Source organism: Caretta caretta, chromosome 6 (assembly GCF_965140235.1).
Source record: "Caretta caretta isolate rCarCar2 chromosome 6, rCarCar1.hap1, whole genome shotgun sequence".
Taxonomy (NCBI): domain Eukaryota; kingdom Metazoa; phylum Chordata; order Testudines; family Cheloniidae; genus Caretta; species Caretta caretta.
The window spans coordinates 38,732,776-38,751,169 of NC_134211.1; the positions used below are offsets into that span (position 1 = coordinate 38,732,776).

The 18,394-nt window shown below is 43.1% G+C and overlaps 1 protein-coding gene across 8 annotated transcripts in view; it reads right to left on the bottom strand.

The window, feature by feature from the left end:
* Positions 1-18,394, bottom strand: part of HIPK3 (homeodomain interacting protein kinase 3) — a 154,571-nt gene that overhangs the window by 12,840 nt on the left and 123,337 nt on the right. For 7 of the 8 annotated variants that reach the window (XR_012668909.1, XM_048853458.2, XM_048853464.2 and 4 more), the window contains 6 exons: positions 17,736-17,843; positions 7,587-7,708; positions 7,248-7,372; positions 6,981-7,139; positions 5,597-5,893; positions 2,814-2,954 (listed from right to left, as the gene is read on the bottom strand). Coding sequence is in view for 7 of the 8 variants with exons in the window: in XM_048853458.2 (XP_048709415.2) it covers positions 2,814-2,954; positions 5,597-5,893; positions 6,981-7,139; positions 7,248-7,372; positions 7,587-7,708; positions 17,736-17,843 (952 nt within the window). In the remaining variant the exon portion in view is untranslated. The remainder of the gene's footprint in view (positions 1-2,813; positions 2,955-5,596; positions 5,894-6,980; positions 7,140-7,247; positions 7,373-7,586; positions 7,709-17,735; positions 17,844-18,394) is intronic. The other variant, XM_048853462.2, reaches the window with a different exon arrangement.

Sequence of the window (18,394 nt, forward strand, 5' to 3'; positions counted from 1 at the left end):
GGAGAACACTGCTGGCACAGTAGCTAGTTATTGTTGGATTAGCCTCTAGATATAGGTGGTTACATATACAGGTGTAGCCAAGCACATAGGTTTGACAGATTATTTCTGACAGTATTTAGGGTAAGAGGAAAAGCAAAGCCCCATTCTCAAACGACAGTCTATAGAACAGAGGTTCTCAAACTGTGGTCCATGGACCACCAGTGGTCTGCGAGCTCCATTCAGGTGGTCCGCAGATAGTTCCCTCTAAGGTGCACACCTGGGTGGCCGCACACGAGAGAATGAAGGGCCATGCCTGCGCATCTCCACTAAATTAGGTACCTGGACCCTGGAGAAGACGCACATGTAAGGTGAATGGTGGCCTTGGGGGGACGAGGAGGCAGTGGGGTGAGAAGAGAGGGTGGGGGGAATTTGGGATGTGCAGGGCTGTGGCCACCAGAGAAAGAGGTGACTTTCCCCAGCTTTTGGGTTGCGGCTGCTGGGGAGAGACGACCCTCCTTCCCAGCCTCATCTCTGTGGCTGCTGTGGTGAGGGAGAAACCCCCGTCTCCTTCCCAGCCCCAGCTCGGGGGCTGCCGCGGCAGGGGAGAGAGGGCAAATCCATCGTATTAGAAAGGTAAGATTACTGATATGAAAATATGAGTTGTGTGCTTTTATTTGTAGAACAAAAAAAGTTTATAATTTTTTTTTATATAGTGCTTTTATCCAAAGCACTTTACAATAGTTAGCTAATGGTTCAAACAACATTTGGAAAGATCATTAAGTGGTCCGCTGAGACCCTCAGCAATTTTCAATGGTCTGTGAAAAAAAAAGTTTGAGAACCACTGCCAAAGAACATTTGCTGGTGGGCCATGGAGTATATGCTGATCAACTGATGCATACCCCTCGTCTTTAAAAAATGTTCCTCTTGAAGCAGCTGGTAAGGAGAGGAGGTGGAAATGCCAACCTCTATAATGGTGGGTGAAAAGGGGTTAGAGGAGCTTATAGATACCAATCAGAGAAGAAGTGTCAGTAGGACAAGACCCAGGAATGGCTAAGCAAGACCACAACCAACAGTGGAATCAAAGCCAGGTACTTCATGGAGAGTAGGGGAGATCAAGCAGTGAGGCACTGGGGAAAGGAAACTAACTTTGTTTTAAAAGTTAACTGTAAATGTAAAAATTCACACAAATATTTGTACTACAATGGTGCCTGGAGTCCCCAAATGCATTTGGGACCCACTGTGCAAGGCACTGTGCCAACACATGGTAGGAGACATTCCCTGCCTCAAAGAGCTTTACGATCTAAATAAGTCATAAGGGTTTGTGAGTAAATTAATCTAGGTGCTCATATAGCACCCATCAGCATGGTAGCTGGATGTGTTCATCACTGAGAGGAGATGTGCCCAAGATCATTTCTTTTTAAGAAGTCGTCTAGGAAAACATGAGAATGCTGATCTACAGAATAAGGCACTGATCCGGCAAAGCACTTAAATACATGCTTAACTTTAAACACCTGAGCAATTCCTAACCTTAAGTCTGTTCCCTTGTGTGTGTCCATTATGATATATTTTTTAATTACATGATCACTCCTACCCCTGCTCCCTGCCATGTCTTCCCCCAGAGCACCCGGCTCACTCAGCACACAGGATGGAGCACACTCCAGGAGTGCATCAGAGTTGCACAGTGAGGCTCTGCAGGCCCCCTGTATCATTTGTTATGGAAGTCAGAAGGTGTATATAAGTGAAAAGAGGTGTGGGATGAGGCAGGGGATTGCAGGAAAAAAAGAATGGTCTCATGGTTAAGGCTGTTGAATGCTGCCCTAGAAAACTGAATTCTATCCCTGCCTCTACTACATAAGTTCCTACACAAGGATAGGCAAGTCACTTAAACCAAACTTTTAACAGGTGGTCACTAATTGCATGTTTCTTGTTTTCTGGGTACCTGACTGGAAGACCCTGGGGTCTGATTTGCAGAACTGCTGAGCACCACTCACAGCTGCAGCTAAATCAGTGAGAACTGTGCTTTGAACATATAAAGTGCTCTATAATGCTAAGTACTTTGAAAAAGTCAGGACCTAGGTGTCAATCCAGGCACCCAAAATCAACCCAATTTGTTGTACACCACCACTAGGTTTGGAAACTTTTGACCTTGTATATCATCTCCTTACCTCATAGGGGTGTTATGAAGATAAACTAATGTTTGTGAAACATTCAGATACTATAGTGATGAGTGTGTCACAGAAGGGGCCATGAAAAAATTAATAATTTTGTCTTCAGAGCAGGGTTTAAATAGTGAAGTAAGGAAGGCATGTGGCCAAACACTGAAGGAGAAAACAAAATATTCAATAGCTGCTCACAAATTGAGCACCATCCATTCTGTGCATTGCATGAAGCAGGTACTATGGAAAAAACAGTATGTGATCATGTAATTAAAAGACTGTACTATAACGGATGTGCACAAAGGGCTGAATTAAGGTTGTTTAATTTTGGCATTTCCCAACGTTTTAGTGTGTGACCTTGCAATCAATGTTCTTCTAATGGAGTTTTTTGTGTGTATTTTTTTTTTTTTTTTTTACACACTGTATGAATTATTGCCATTCAGTTTAACACTATGAAACCATTCAATGAGATGAACTCAATTTATCAGGAACAATTAATAAACTAGCTATGATATATAAATAATATACATCATTAACATACATATAATTTTTTCAAAACATAAGTTAGCCTGTGAAAGAGAGAAATCTGGCAATGTAAAAATACAATGAACTAAAAATGTCAGGAGTTTCACTAAAAGCAGACTTCCACTGTATCCTGGAAATAACATAGCTTTGTACCTGTTGCGTCTCTTACAAGGCGATGGACTAGACTGGCCAGAGGAGCTGGTGCTCAAAGTGCTGTCAGGGCTGCTTAACGAACATACACGATCAATATTCATAGTGCTCTGGCAGGCTTCACAATCTAGGCTACCTTTACATCTGAAGCAAAGAAAAATAATTAAGACAAAAAATAAATACTGCCTGTCATTTGGCAGGTCATTCATTCCTTCTACACACAGCAAACCTTAAAGTAATACAGACAGATCTTTAATATGTCATTTAGTACTACATTGGAAAGAGAATGGGGCCTATCACCCAAAAGATAAAAAGCAGTGATTCTTATTCCTGTTTAGTGTTCCATTCGTACACAATCTAAAGATTTTTGGGGTCCCTTTGGAAATTTTGACCGAAATTTTTAAATTCTGAAGCCTAAAGTAAGGCTCCTGAATCCACAGTTAGGCATTTAAGTTCAAAAAATTAAAAGTTCGGAATCTATGAATACCCATTCAGGTATTCCTGCAGATATACAACACCTTTGAAAAATTAGGTCATTTTTATTTTGGTGCCTAAATGTGAATTAGGAACCTTAGGCACTCAAAGTAAAAAAAAAATTGGCTACAGTCCAGACCAAATCTTGCAGTCTTTACTCAAGTAAGTCTTCGGCTGGCTCCACTGATTTGATTTACGAACAACTGTAGGCTATGGCCCTAAATAATTTATATATATATATATTTAAAAAAAAAAAAAAAAAAAAACCTCTGTACCATCTCTGCCATAGAAGTAGCTGATTCTTCTCACACTCCCCACAACATGCAATGAAAATGAAATGTGACATAAGTGGGGAAAGTGTGGGTGCAAGCATGAAAAAGATTTTTAAAGCAGTCCTGGGTATTAAACACACATCTTCTATTAGAATTAATTTAAGCTGTGTGGCACCCTGGACTGCCTTGAAAAACATCAACCAAATGTGTGTGTATGTAAACCAACACACACACACGAGTGCCTACATATTCAATTTGTTGTACACCACCACTAGGTTTGGCAGGATTTGATTTAAACAGATGTTAGTAAACATCGATTTCAGCTAACACTGAAATCAATAACAAAAAACATCCATTGGTAAGGATTGGGTGTCACTGGCCCTGCGGTAGCACACAGAGCCATCTGCAACCCTGCTGTTGCAGGAGTGAGCAAGTGGGCCCATGACAGCAGAATTGGAGAGGGCTTCTTGGACAGCCAAGGGTCTGGCAACATCAGATCCTGGCAGGCACAATGTGTAAGGAAGGCTGTGGACCTGATGGGTCAGAGCAAAGACCCTCTCCCCCAGCCAGGGTTGCGAGCAGGAGGACAAGCCCCCAGCCATGGGGGAGGTCACCCTGCTGCTGCATCTCTCTGTCCCTGGATAGGAGCCATTCAGTAATGGGGTGGCCTTCCCCACGGCCGCGGGCTCGTCCTTCTCGCATCCCTTGCTGGAGGTCTCTGCTTTGACCCACCAGGGCCACAGACTTCCCCTGACCTTGTGCCTGCGTGAATCTGGTGTTGCCAGCCCTGCGACTGTGCAGGAATCCTCTGCAGCTCCACTGTCACAGCCCTACTCGCTCACCAGCCAGGAGTGCAGGGGCCCTCCCTGGGCAGGAATGGTCAGGAACAGGGTGGCCTCCCCCAAAGCCAGAGGCTCATTGTTCAACTTGCAGCACTGGATGGGAGCAGTCTCTACTCTGCCGGTCCAAGACTGCAGCCTCCATGCACCTGGGTGTCTCTGGCCCCTTGGCCACGCAGAGAGCTCCTTGCAGTCCCACTGTCAGTTCTGCACTAACCCCAATCCTACCCCCCCTTAACTCCCCGCAACTGTAAATATAAAAATAGTTAATATTGATTTTTATCGTTTCCCCTACCCCAATTTTTGACAAAACTTGCAAAAAAAACCCCAAAACCCAAATATTGCCAAGCCTAACTACCGCTACTGAACATAAATGCTGATATACATACAAACCTTATTTGCACTCAATTTACACATGGAAGTATTTTATATGTTGAATCTATGGTTTGCATGCACAAGCAATGTGCAAAAATTATATGAATTAATTTTACATAAACTGTACACATACGACAATCATATTTTGAAGATATGGCCCTAAATTTTTATCTTCTACTTGCCTGTTTACCAGTTTCAGATTCACAGCCTGAACAATCAGATGACATCAGGCTTCCTCAAACTTATGTTTAAGGAAAAGCCATAATTCACAGCCATACGGAATGTAAGTGCATTCAAACAAAACTGACCTCTTTTCTTTGATTCACAGTAATTTAATATGGAATAATTTATTTCATAACTTATAGAAAAATCATTTTAGGATAAAATTTCTAATGCCTATACTCAACTTCCAATTTCATACACAGATACTTGTAATGCTACAGAGGTGGGTACGTATGAAAAGTGCAAGCCAATATTAAGAAATAAAATCAATAAACATGCTATACCTAAGAGTAGTCAATTTTCAAACTTTAACAACTTATCTACTGTTATAACAAGAATTCTAAACATTAAGTCCCTGTTATGAATGCACTGCTTGCATAGCTATGCAAAGCAGAATTTTACAAGTAGCCTTCAGTTTCCAAATAAGATACTGCCATGGAGTTGCCTTTTGTACCTAAAAGTTGGAAGCACATTGACTGCCATTGTGTCTAAAATCAAATATTGACTACACACAATAGCTGAACTAGAGAATATTGCTGGAATCACTGCACGTTTCTTAATATAGGTAACAGTTTAATAAAACTAGACTTATTTAAGCTCTTACTCTCTTAGTGAATGCCTTTGTCCTGTATCGTCTTCATCCGTGTCACTACTGATGGTGATCACACTGACTGCTGGACTTGGAGAATCTGCAATGATGATAGCCTGGCGCTGTTTGTTTGAAATAGATGAATCAGGGTCCTGCCTGACAGATGTTTTGCAACAGTTCCTCTCCTGTCCTTCTGAGTTATGATTGTCCTGTGCTTCTATACAACTTACTCTCTTGACAGACTTCACATTAATTATCTTTGGAGATATAAATGCTGAATTTTGGATATTGGTATTTTGTAACACATTACTCCTGTGAAGAAGACACCTCGTTAGACAGTTAGTAGAATCTTTGTAACATACTTGGAAACTTAATTCTATTCTCCTCCTCACAACTTAAAAAAGCCAAGTAGATTGAAACATCATTGTTATACATCCATGAATAAAAATAAACAGTAAAACATAAAGCAGTGAAGATATAGGTAAATATATTGCATATATGGTAATTCATAACAATGATGGCAAATTTTCCACGTAAGTATTGCAAATAGCAAGCAGGTGTTCTGGATGTTGCAACGTAAGGTCTAAGGCTGGATTTACCGGTGAAATGTAATACAATATGCTGAAAGCACCATTCTCTTATAAAGGAAAGAAGGAATGAAGAAATGCTAGCTTGGACACTACAGACATTTCAGTCCTTATTCATTGGAAAGATTCTCACTGACATCAATGGGCTTTGAATGACACCTTGCCTTAGCAAACACTAGAAAAGGAGTCCAGTAGTATAACCACTACCATAATTGTTCTTTATAGCCTTGGTTTCTCCATTACTAAAACATCCCATACCTTTGCAAACCACTTCTGTAGTGATGGGGCACATTTTCTCCAGTGAGCAGCAAAAGAGTTTCTCGCTGCCAGCAAAAGACAGACTATTCTTAATACTAGTCTAGCCATATTATGACCACTATTATATAACTTCTATTTATTTTTAATTCTTTGATGAATCCTCATTCACACAGAATTAGAAGCATCTAATTAGGACTAGCTCAATATATTTTTAAACCCTTACCAAAGGCCATTTAAGCACATATGTAGACAAAACTGCTACTATCCCAGGCAGAGAGTAGATCAAAGGTAAAAAAAAAAGTTTATTTCCATTTCATGTCTCCCATCCTGTTTACCAAAATGCTTCAGAGAAATTGATGAAGCAGCTAGCTAGGTGTTTATTTTCAAAAGGGGCAACAGAACAGTTTGAGCACAGTCACTGACCTTAGTGAGCATGCATTATTCATATCTCTCTCATCCACTGTACAAAGGTTGTGAAACTATGACCTCTCAATCTACACCAAATTAAAAAAAACAAACAAAAAAAAAAACAAAAAAAAAACTATTTCACCAACCTGTTCTGGCACAGTTTATTTCTTTTGGTAGCTGCAGGTTGTGGCCAGACAACATGTGCAATGCCCACACTAATTGGCTGAGTGGCAGACAAAGTTATTTGATTTAAGAGAGGCTGTGGCATCACTGAATTGTAATGGCTGCCATGAGGAATCACTTTCCTAAGGAGAGAAGAGGGGAGTTATTAGCTGTAAACTTTTCAACTCAAATCCATATTCTTTGTTACGCAAAAGTCCTAAAAAAAGGTGTACAAAATTGTTTGGACCTACCCCCAGTCTCCAAATCTTTGTGGACCAGCCACAGGATCAGAGGCTAGAGTTGCAGTAGAAGGAGCCACAGGTGTTATTTGTTGCCAAGCAGGAATCAATATTTGCTGAGTTTGATTAGACCATGGCTGTTGTGAAGTAAAGCAGATTTCATTAAGTGGTAAATGACTAGTATTTATATTAGCTTCTTAAAACTCAGCATAAATCCAAAAAAGTGATTGAAATGGGACACTTTAAGAACATATCGAACACAATCTTTACAAATATAAGATTTCTTAAGTGCGTAGTAATATAAAATTTTTAATAGCCATTTTTAAAATACACAATTCCAAATGAACCAACCTGAGAAAGGACTCCTGCTCGTATCTGTAGTGGCTGTATAGTAGGGGCCTGTGTCACCAATGGAACGGTATTATCTACCCTTAATGAGTAACCAGTAGGCTTACCATGGTTTGTAGGAATTCCTAATGGGAAAAGGAAAAACAAATGAATCATACAAGCTTTAAACAAAATATTACTATGATATAACTAGAGCAAAATAAAAACACTGATGAGGAGAATTTTAATCAGACAACTCATTTTTCTTGCTATGCTTATAATTTAGTCGTACCACTGATTTAGACTGGATTAATCAATGTGAATTATCTTAGGTCTGGTCTACACTACGAGTTTATGTCGGATTTAGCAGCATTAAATCCGAATTAACCCTGCACCCAACGAAGCCGTCCACACAACGAAGCCATTTTTTTGACATAAAGGGCTCTTAAAACCGATTTCTGTACTCCTCCCAAACGAGGGGATTAATGCTGAAATCGACATCGCCATTTCGAATTAGGGTTAGTGTGAACGCAATTCGAAGATATTGGCCTCCGAGAGCTATCCCACAGTGCACCATTGTGACTGCTCTGGACAGCACTCTGAACTCGGATGCACTGGCCAAGTGTACAGGAAAAGCCCTGGGAACTTTTGAATCTCATTTCCTGTTTGGCCAGGTGAGCTCATCAGCACAGGTGACCATGCAGTCCCAGAATCGAAAAAGAGCTCCCGCATGGACCGAACGGGAGGTACTGGATCTGATCGCTGTATGGGGAGAGGAATCCGTGCTATCAGAACTACGTTCCAAAAGACGAATTGTCAAAACATTTCAAAAAATCTCAGAGGCCTCGAGGGACAGAGTCTATATCAGGGACGCAACACAGTGCCACATGACACTTAAAGCGCTCAGACAAGCGTACCAGAAAACCAAAGAACCAAACGGACGCTCTGGGACAGAGCCCCAGACATGCCGCTTCTACGCTGAGCTGCATGCAATTCTAGGGGGGGCCGGCCACCACTACCCCACCCCTGTCCGTGGACTCCGATGATGGGGTACTCTCCGCCATGGCTGAGGATTTTGCAGATGGGGAAGATGAGGAGGACGACGAGCTTTGGGAGAGCACACAGCACACCGTTCTCCCTGACAGCCAGAATCTTTTTATCATCCTGACTGAAATACCCTCCCAACCCAACGAAGCCAGAGAAGGGACCTCTGGTGAGTGTATCTTTTTAAATATAATACATGTTATAAAAGCAAGCATTTTTTAATGATTAAGTAGCCCTGAGGACTTGGGATGCATTCGTGGCCAGTACAGCTACTGGAAAAGTCTGTTAACGTGTCTGGGGATGGAGCTGAAATCCTCCAGGGACATCTCCATGAAGCTCTCCTGGAGGTACTCTAAAAGCCTCTGCAGAAGGTTTCTGGGGAGAGCAGCCTTATTCCGTCCTCCATGGTAGGACACTTTACCATGCCATGCTAGTAGCAAGTAATCTGGTATCATTGCATGACAAAGCCTGGCAGTGTATGGTCCCGGTGTTTGCTGGCATTCAAGCAACATCCGTTCTTTATCTCTCTGTGTTATCCTCAGGAGAGGGATATCGTTCATGGTAACCTGGTTGAAATAGGGGAATTTGATTAAGGGGACATTCAGAGGTGCCCATTCCTACTGGGCTGTTTGCCTGTGGCTGAAAAGAAATCCTCCCTGCAGTTAGCCACATGGTAGGGGGGGATATTGGCGCTGAGCTGTTCGCGTTTGGCTAGCAGGTATCTTCCCTGATACCAGCCAGGCGGTGGGGGGAGGGGAAAAGCGATCATCCCAGAAAATTGGATGGGGGGGAGGGGGTTAGTTTGGTTTCTGCTGCTGCACATTAACAGGAAAGCTGCAGCAGTAAATGGCCAACTCAACGGGCTTTGCTTGGTATGGGAAAGGAGGGGGCTGCTGTTATGAAGGTTGCAGAAGCCGAAAGCCTATGGCTTACCATGGCCGCCTGCAAGCCGAATTCTGTTGCCTGGCCCTGCGTGTGTGATCTCTAACACCAAAGCCACAGGCACTCAATATAAGATGCAAAATGCGACCTTGTACCAAAATCACATGTGCTATGTAACGTGAATAGTATTGTTCACCGTGAAAGAGTATAGCCATTGTTCTGTAAAATGTATCTTTTTAAATACTTCACTCCCTTTTTTTCCTCCAGCAGCTGCAAATGTTTCAAGCCTCCCTCCTCCGTCCCAGAGGCTCTCTCAGATAAGGCGGCGAAAAAAATGCACGCGCGATGAAATGTTCTCTGAGCTCATGCAGTCGTCCGGCACTGACAGAGCTGTGTGGAGGGACACAATAGCAGAGTACAGGACAGTGGCCGATGAACATGAGGAGAGGTGATGGCAGAAAGATCAGAGGAGGCATGAGGAAATGCTGGGGCTACTGCGGGATCAAACGGACATGCTCCGGCGTCTGGTGGAGGTTCATGAACGGCAGCAGGATCACAGACTGCCGCTGCAGCCCCTGCTTAACTGCCCTCCCTCCTCCCCAAGTTCCATAGCCGCCTCACCCAGATGCCCAAGAATGCGGCGGGGGGGGAGGCTCCGGGCACCCAACCACTCCACCCCAGTGGACAGCCCAAGCAACAGAAGGCTGGCATTCAACAAGTTTTAAAGTGGCCTTTTCCTTCCCTCCTACCCTCCTCCCACACCCCACCCGGGCTACCTTGTGAGTTATCTCCCTATTTTTATAATCAATTAATAAAGAATACATGTTTTTTAAACGATAGTGAAGTTATTTCCTTTGCAAGCAAGCGGTGATCGAAGGCAGGAGAGCGGGTGGCTTACAGGGAATTAGAGTCAACCAAGGGGGCGGGTTTTCATCAAGGAGAAACAAACAGAAGTGTCACACTGTACCCTGGCCAGTCATGAAACTGGTTTTCAAAGCTTCTCTGATGTGCACCGCTTCCTGCTGTGCTCTTCTGCCTGCCTTGGTGTCTGGCTGCGTTTATTCAGCGGCCAGGCGATTTGCATCAACCTCCCACCCCGCCATAAAGTCTCCCCCTTACTCTCACAGAGATTGTGGAGCACAGAACAAGCAGCAATAACAATGGGAATATTGGTTTTGCCAAGGTCTGAGCGAGTCAGTAAACTGCGCCAGTGACCCTTTAAACGTCCAAATGCACACTCTACCACCATTCTGCACTTGCTCAGCCTATAGTTGAACAGCTCCTGACTACTGTCCAGGCTGCCTGTGTACGGCTTCATGAGCCAGGGCATTAAGGGGTAGGCTGGGTCCCCAAGGATAACTATAGGCATTTCAACACCCCAACAGTTATTTTCTGGACTGGGAAGTAAATCCCTTCCTGCAGCCATTTAAACAGACCAGAGTTCCTGAAGACACGAGCGTCATGAACCTTTCCCGGCCAACCCACGTTGATGTGGGTGAAATTTCCCTTGTGACCCACAAGTGCTTGCAGCACCATTGAAAAGTACCCCTTGCGGTTTATGTACTGGCTGCCCTCGTGGTCCAGTCCCAAGATAGGGATATGCGTTCCGTCAATAGCCCCACCACAGTTAGGGAATCTCATTGCAGCAAAGCCATCTAGTATGACCTGCACATTTCTCAGAGTCACTACCTTTGATAGCAGCAGCTCAGTGATTGCGTTGGCTACTTGCATCACAACAACCCCCACAGTAGATTTGCTCACTCCAAATTGATTACCAACTGACTGGTAGCTTTCTGGTGTTGCAAGCTTCCACAGGGCTATTGCCACTCACTTGGGAACTGTGAGGGCTGCTCTCATCTTGGTATTCTTGTGCTTCAGCGCAGGGGAAAGCAAGTCACAAAGTTCCATGAAAGTGCCCTTAAGCATGCGAAAGTTTCGGAGCCACTGGGAATCATCCCAGACCTGCAACACTATGCTGTCCTACCACTCTCTGCTTGTTTCCTGGGCTCAGAATCGGTGTTCCACAGCATAAGCCTGTCCCACTAACACCATGATCTCCAAATTGCGGGGGAACATGGTTTTAGAGAAAAGCGTGTTCATGTCCTCAACACTGCACTGCCGTCGCCTCCTCACCTGGTTTTTCAGGTGCTGGTTCTGCATACACTGCACGATAATGTGCAAGGTGTTTACAGGTTTCAGAGTAGCAGCAGTGTTAGTCTGTATTCGCAAAAAGAAAAGGAGTACTTGTGGCACCTTAGAGACTAACCAATTTATATGAGCATAAGCTTTCGTGAGCTACAGCTCACTTCATAACTGCTGTGGTGAGCTGAACGGGCTCTATGCTTGCTGTGCTATGGCGTCTGCTCCTGCTCAGGCAATCCAGGGAAAAGGGCGTGAAACGATTGTTTGCCATTGCTCTGGTGGAGGGCGGGGCAACTGAAAACATGGTTTACCGGGTTGGCTTACAGGGAATTAAAATCAACAAAGGGGGTGGCTTTGCAAGAAACAGAATGGCCCCCCCTCAAGGATAGAACTCAAAACCGGGTTTAGCAGGCCATTGATTTCACGGAGGGAGGGAGGAGAAAATGAATACAAAACAAATCTGGTCTATTTCTTGTTTTGATCCACTTCATCTATCTTTATACATCTTGCTGGCAGCAGACTGTGTAGTACGACCGCTAGCCACCGTCATCTCCTGGGTGCTCGGCAGAAGACGGTGCAGTATGACGACTAGCCATCATCTTCTGCTAGCTGCAGGTTAAAAGACAGTGCACTGCTGGTACGACTCAATCGCCACGAGATGAAACTTAAAAGGGAAGTGACCTGGCTGAGTCACTCCCATGTTTGCCCAGGCACCCCTGACCTCATCGAGGTTGGTTAAAGGAGCACCCTGGACTACGTCGACGACGGCTACCAGTCATACTGCACTGTCTGCTGCCAAAAGTCATACCGCACTGTCTGTTGCTGTGTAGCAACGCAGTACCACATCTGCCAGCACCCAGGAGACATACGCTGACGGTTAGCTGAGCGTGCTCCATGCTTGCCGTGGTATGGCGTCTGCACAGGTAACTCAAGAAAAAAGGCACAAAACGATTGTCTGCCCTTGCTTTCATGGAGGGAGGGAGGGAAGAGGGGCGTGACGATATGTACCCAGAACCACCTGCGACAATGATTTAGCCCCATCAGGCATTGAGATTTCTACCCAGAATTCAAATGGGCAGCGGAGACTGCGGGATCTGTGGGATAGCCACCCACAGTGCAACGCTCCGGAAGTCGACGGTTGCCTCGGTACTGTGGACACACTCCGCCGACTACATGCACTTAGAGCATTTGTGTGGGGACTCATACGATCGACTGTACACAAACGCTTTCTACAAAACCGACTTCTACAAATTCGACCTAATTTCGTAGTGTAGACAAGGCCTTAGGAGATTTTGTTTCAGTACCTATCTGTTCAAGTGTGTGTTACTGTAATTTGTGTAATCACTATGAGAACACATTCTATAGAAAGAACCAATTATATTTTATCCTCAGCAGAATGACTCATGCTAAAAGCTTTCTACAATGCTGAGAGTTTTACTATCTATTACAAATTTCTTCAGTTGCAGGGCAGCCAAGGAAAAACAACATTGGGGGAGGGTCAATGGCTAACTTCACTGCTCCCCACGGAGGCCTATGGAACTCAATCACTTCCTACCTACTAACATTTTCTTTCCACAAGGTGTCCTTATCAATTCCTCTAGCTCTTAACAGTGATGCCTGTAAGGAAGCCACATACATGGACCCCTTCTGTCCACAGATGGCGCATGAGTCTTTCGTTTGGGAAGGCTACTCCAGGATCACTGGAAGTACCCTAAAAGTGGGGGGCCACCGGTATGCAGACTGCCCTCCGCCCTGAGGCTCCACCCCACCCCACCTCTTCCCACCCCACTCCACTTCTTCCCCCCGAGGCCCTGCCCTCTTCCAGCCCCTAATCTACCTCTTCCCCCAAGGTCCCGCTCACCACTCACTCCCCTCACCTCCTCCCACATCACTTGCCTTGAAGGCAGGAAAAAAAGTGGAGGTGACCCACATTTGTCCCCTGCATGGCCAGCCTTTTTTATTTTGGGGAGGGTAAGTCTCCTCAAGCCTCTTATACATGCCACCCATGCATCTGTCTGGTTTTAGGATCTTCTGTGGGGAACCAGTATTTGATTCTCCCTACAATCCATAAAATTTTTCCAGCAGAGCCCATGACAGCCAACCCACAACCTGCTTCTCTTGTGTGTGTTCTGGCACTGTGAACTGACACACACCTGAAATATTACAGCAAGAACAGTCCAGGAAAGACACCCTCTCTAATGTTCTATGAGTGTTTTAATGGCTTGTCATCCCTACTGGGCTTTACCAGATTCAGACAGTCACAGATAAAAAATGGTGCAATGTTTAAGCCACGGAATAATTTTCAGATGACCTAACAATATAAATAGGGAGGGGGCCAGTAGTTTATTTTTTCAACAGCATTTTCTAATAGAACAGCTTTCTTTCACTGCAGGTTCTACTGTCAATGAGAATATACTAATTTTGACTTCTGGTCTTGCCTTTTACATGACACACACTGCAGTCAATTACTAAGCCATACACATATGGGTGACAGGAAACTACTGCCTAAGATTATACATTCATTTATGCATTAGGAGGTTGTTTTTATCTTTTATTTCAATGGACTGAACATCTTTGAACATGCCACATTGCTATACTAAGTTGTAACTGTTTGATGAAAGGCTTGGAATTTAAAAAACTTTGTTGAGTAATTTCTTCCATCCAACCATATAGACCAGCAGCACCTTAATTCTGCCAAGAGCAGCAAGACTCAGCACTTAGGATATTCTACACAGAAGCCAAACAGGGAATGATGAACAGCACCAACTATTGTTAACATTTCTCTCCCATCACCTCCCCACCAAAAACTCAGCTTGTCACAGAGGTGCTGAAACCAGTATGTTTGTTCTCCCCCATTCAAGCTATGACTAAATTAGGACTCTAATTCAGCAGTTCAGCACACTACTAAGAGCAGGCAATGGAATCCAAAGACAACTATTTTTTCCTGTACTGTCTCCTTTTCAATATCCTATTTATTAGGTATTACTAAAATAGTAACATGCATCTTTAAAAAAAAGGTACCATTAGCAGAGAATAAATTACTTACCTATAATTAGTATACTCAGAAGGAAATAATCTGTGCATAAAGTTATATGTTTGGCTCAAATAGTCTATAACATTTTGGGCTGGTGTACTCAAAGCTTTCAGAAAGTTCTGAAACCCAGGATAGAGGCAACAGCTATGAATAACATAGTTGGTAACACCTGCTGGCTCTATCTTTATCTTAAGAAAGGGTAAGTTTTCTTGGGTTCTGAATTTAAGTAAAAAGGCTTTTCCTCAGCCTATGTCTATTAGGGTCTCTATGACTTCCAGTTGGTGAGAGAGAATTAAGCGGGATTTAGCATAATTTACAAAGAACTCCTTAACACCTGCAGCTGTCATAATGATTTCATTTTCCCTTTCAAAGACTGGCCATTTTCCAACAAGAACACATGCCCTCTCAATATAGGTGCATTGCAGCAATGGGTAACCTCTTCAGAGAAAAAACAAAGATGAAAGAATACAACCAAACTGAAAACCAAGACCCAAGTGTCACCTAAACTGTCTTCTCTTCTCCATAGTTGACAGTGACTTGAGATGAGAAAGACAGTTCTTGTCAAAACAGTTTATATCTGATGGGTTGATGTTAAAAAATACAAACAGCAAAAACTAGAGTCTCTTCCCATAAATATCTACTGTCAGATTCCAGATACTGTCTGATACAAGTCCTTCAAACAATAAAACCTCTGTTTACATGAGGTGCATGTGCTTGTTTAGGGGAATAAAGCCTAATCTATGTTCTTATATACATGTAGAAAGGTACACATCCCTGTGGTATTCCAGCTGTTTTCTAGTCTGCTTCAGAGGAAGTACTTGTATGCTAACATTGTCACCTCATCAGCTATCAATCATTTCCAATAACTGGGTATTAGGCATTATCTGAAGATTTCTTTTCAGGAATTCCAAAACATCTATCTCAAATGGATGTTACAGAATTATTGTAAGGAAAGGTTCTGCCAACTTGTTATCTCCTTCCCTTAAGGACAGTGCAATTTAACCAATATCCCCAAAGGTAAGGTGGAATAAATTTTATTGATGGTGCTGCCTGTAGGTGCATATCAAATGCTTAATTTTGGTGTTCATGTGATAACTGTAAATGGTGTTTTAGCTAAAGATAAGAATAAATTACTAAACTTAAAACTGATTGGTTCCTCTTCATCTCCCACTTCTATATTTTTTCTCTATAAAAATCCATTTTCCTTTTTATGTCCTGTTTGATTTCCCCTCCCCCTTCCTTTTTGTTGTTTTCTGTCCTCTTCTTCTGTATCTCTCTTGCCCGTCCCCTTCAGCACTTCTCCTATTGCTTTCCTTCCAGGACCCATCTTACCACACTGTTCTAAGACCCCTATCCATTGCTCACACTTACAGAGATATGCCTCAGAGCATGAAGTTTTCACAAGGTCCACTACCCCAATTCCACTGCTACTCCATGCTCCCAAAGATAGATTCCTGAAGAGCATAACGAATCTTCTGGGATAGCCAGTTTCCTTCACCAGGCCCTGCATAAGCCTTAAGAGTCTGGAATTGCACAAGCCAAAATATCATGCAGATGCATGAATCATTTGGGACTTGGACTCTCAGACTCCTGTGGGCTACAGTCATAATTCAGCTTTTAAAACATTGTTGGAGTATTTGGCTAAAGATGAGTATCAGAATTATGATAAAATTCTGACCTAAAGCTGAAATTTAGAACCATCATAAAGCTAATACAGAAGAAATCAAGGAATCAGTTATGTGCTCTAGACCCGAATTTAAGGTTCTCATAGTAAAAGAAAAATTCATTCTGCGGGGGAACTGGACACAGATCCTTACATCTAAGTCACTGGCTCAGATCAGGCTTAGAGTGACTGTTCCTACCATTTTTCAGACTATTTTGCCAAAAGTAAAGCATTCTGCACTGAATATTTAGGTTTCATACTTGTTTGGGCGGCTACCAAGTACAGTGGTGTCCAACATTTGACTCAAGATTCCAAGTTGCCCTGAGGGCAACTCTGTTAAGATTTGTATTTAATTATGAATTAAAAATATATTCTGTGAATTGTAATTTTTAATCTGAAATATTTGGAAGATCTAGATGGGTTCCCTACCAAGCTGTGGAAGCCCCTAAGACAGCAGGATAGGTGCTCAACTGGCTTTGCCAGAGTCTAAGGAAGCACCAGCAAAGGACGGCCCCCTTCTCCTCCACAATTACCCAATGATAGCCTAAAAGAGGAGAACCAACCACCAGTTTTAACTCCCTGATCCTATTATCCAGCCCAGGTTAGAGCTAGAGGTTGCTCAACTTGTGCAAGCTGGCTACTATCCCCACGAGATCATGAGCCAGAGAGTAGCATGCTCAAGGTACTCTTCTTCTCCACCTGACCCATCCTGTGTGCCAGGAGTGATGGGGGAGGCATAGGAGCTCTGTGCATCCTGGAGATTCTCCCACAGTGGGAATTCCTTGCAAGGAGACTTGGGGGTGGGCTTCTGCTGTGTCTGTGCTGCCCGAGTAGCATAATGGGAACACAACAGGGCAGAGAACCTGCCACAAAGCATAGTTGTGGCCACCTGACCTTTTTGAAACAGTATGTTCAGGCTGCAATGGTCAGATGCAACTGTCCTAATTCATCATAATGACACACAGTAATTGTAGGATCCAGCAGAGCGGTAATTACTCAGGGTAATTATACATGCTGTCTCCATGGATCTCCAACATTCCTAACTGAAACCCCAAAAGATTTCTCCCTATTTTGCCCAAACTTTAAACCTATTTCACACATGCACAGCCTTAAGATCCCATGCTGTGATCATCCTCATTTAAGATGGGGACTGCACAGGACTGCTTTGGATCTAGACCCTGTCATTCTTTTCAACTGGTAAGCAGGTTGCTGTTTGACATAAACAACACTCTACCCACACCAAAAGTACACTGTTCATGTTAGGCTGGAGACAGAAATCAAATCTTGTTCTCTGACATTATAGAGCACAGTATCACATTATTATTTACATCTATGCAGACATATCTAAAAACAAGAAAGTATTTCAGATTTGTGCTAGAAGCATAGCAGTTCCAGTTCATAGCAATACCTTTTGGCCTGGTGCTAGGATCTCTAGTTTTAAGAAGACAACATCTGCCCTGGAATCCCACAGGTAAAATGAGTGAATGAGCTCCTAAACTGCTGTAAGGAGAAAAAACTGACAATTGGATGTTAGGACATGGTATACAGACCTTCCTTTGGGCTGCCTTAATAAGTGGTTTCTGCAACTTTTGAAAGCTTTGAGAGAACTCTAAATCATGTATGCTTAGAGTCACATATAACCAAAGTTGAGTATATGCAACAACATTTGCCTTCACAAAAATGAACTTTATGAACTACACTATATTTTATGTCTTAACATCTGCTATCCCACCAAACATGAAGGCATAAATGTAAAAGGTCAGAAAATTTAGCAGGTCTCTCTCAAATAAGATGTATGTGCTTTGCACTATAACGGTCTCAGTCAAATCTAGTCTGAACAAAGACCGTGCTCTGCTAGTCTTTCTCACATCATAAGTTAAAATATCTCAGCTTGATCTATTTTACATATTACACTTCAAAAGTACAACAGGACAGTGGCAGAAAGCTAGCAAAACATTTTGGAGAGGCTAATAAATTCTTGTTTTAGCATTCAATTTCATTCAGAGGGCTGTGGATTAAAATATGAGGAAAATTCACCTAGAAATGCAATGGTAGGACTCCCATTAT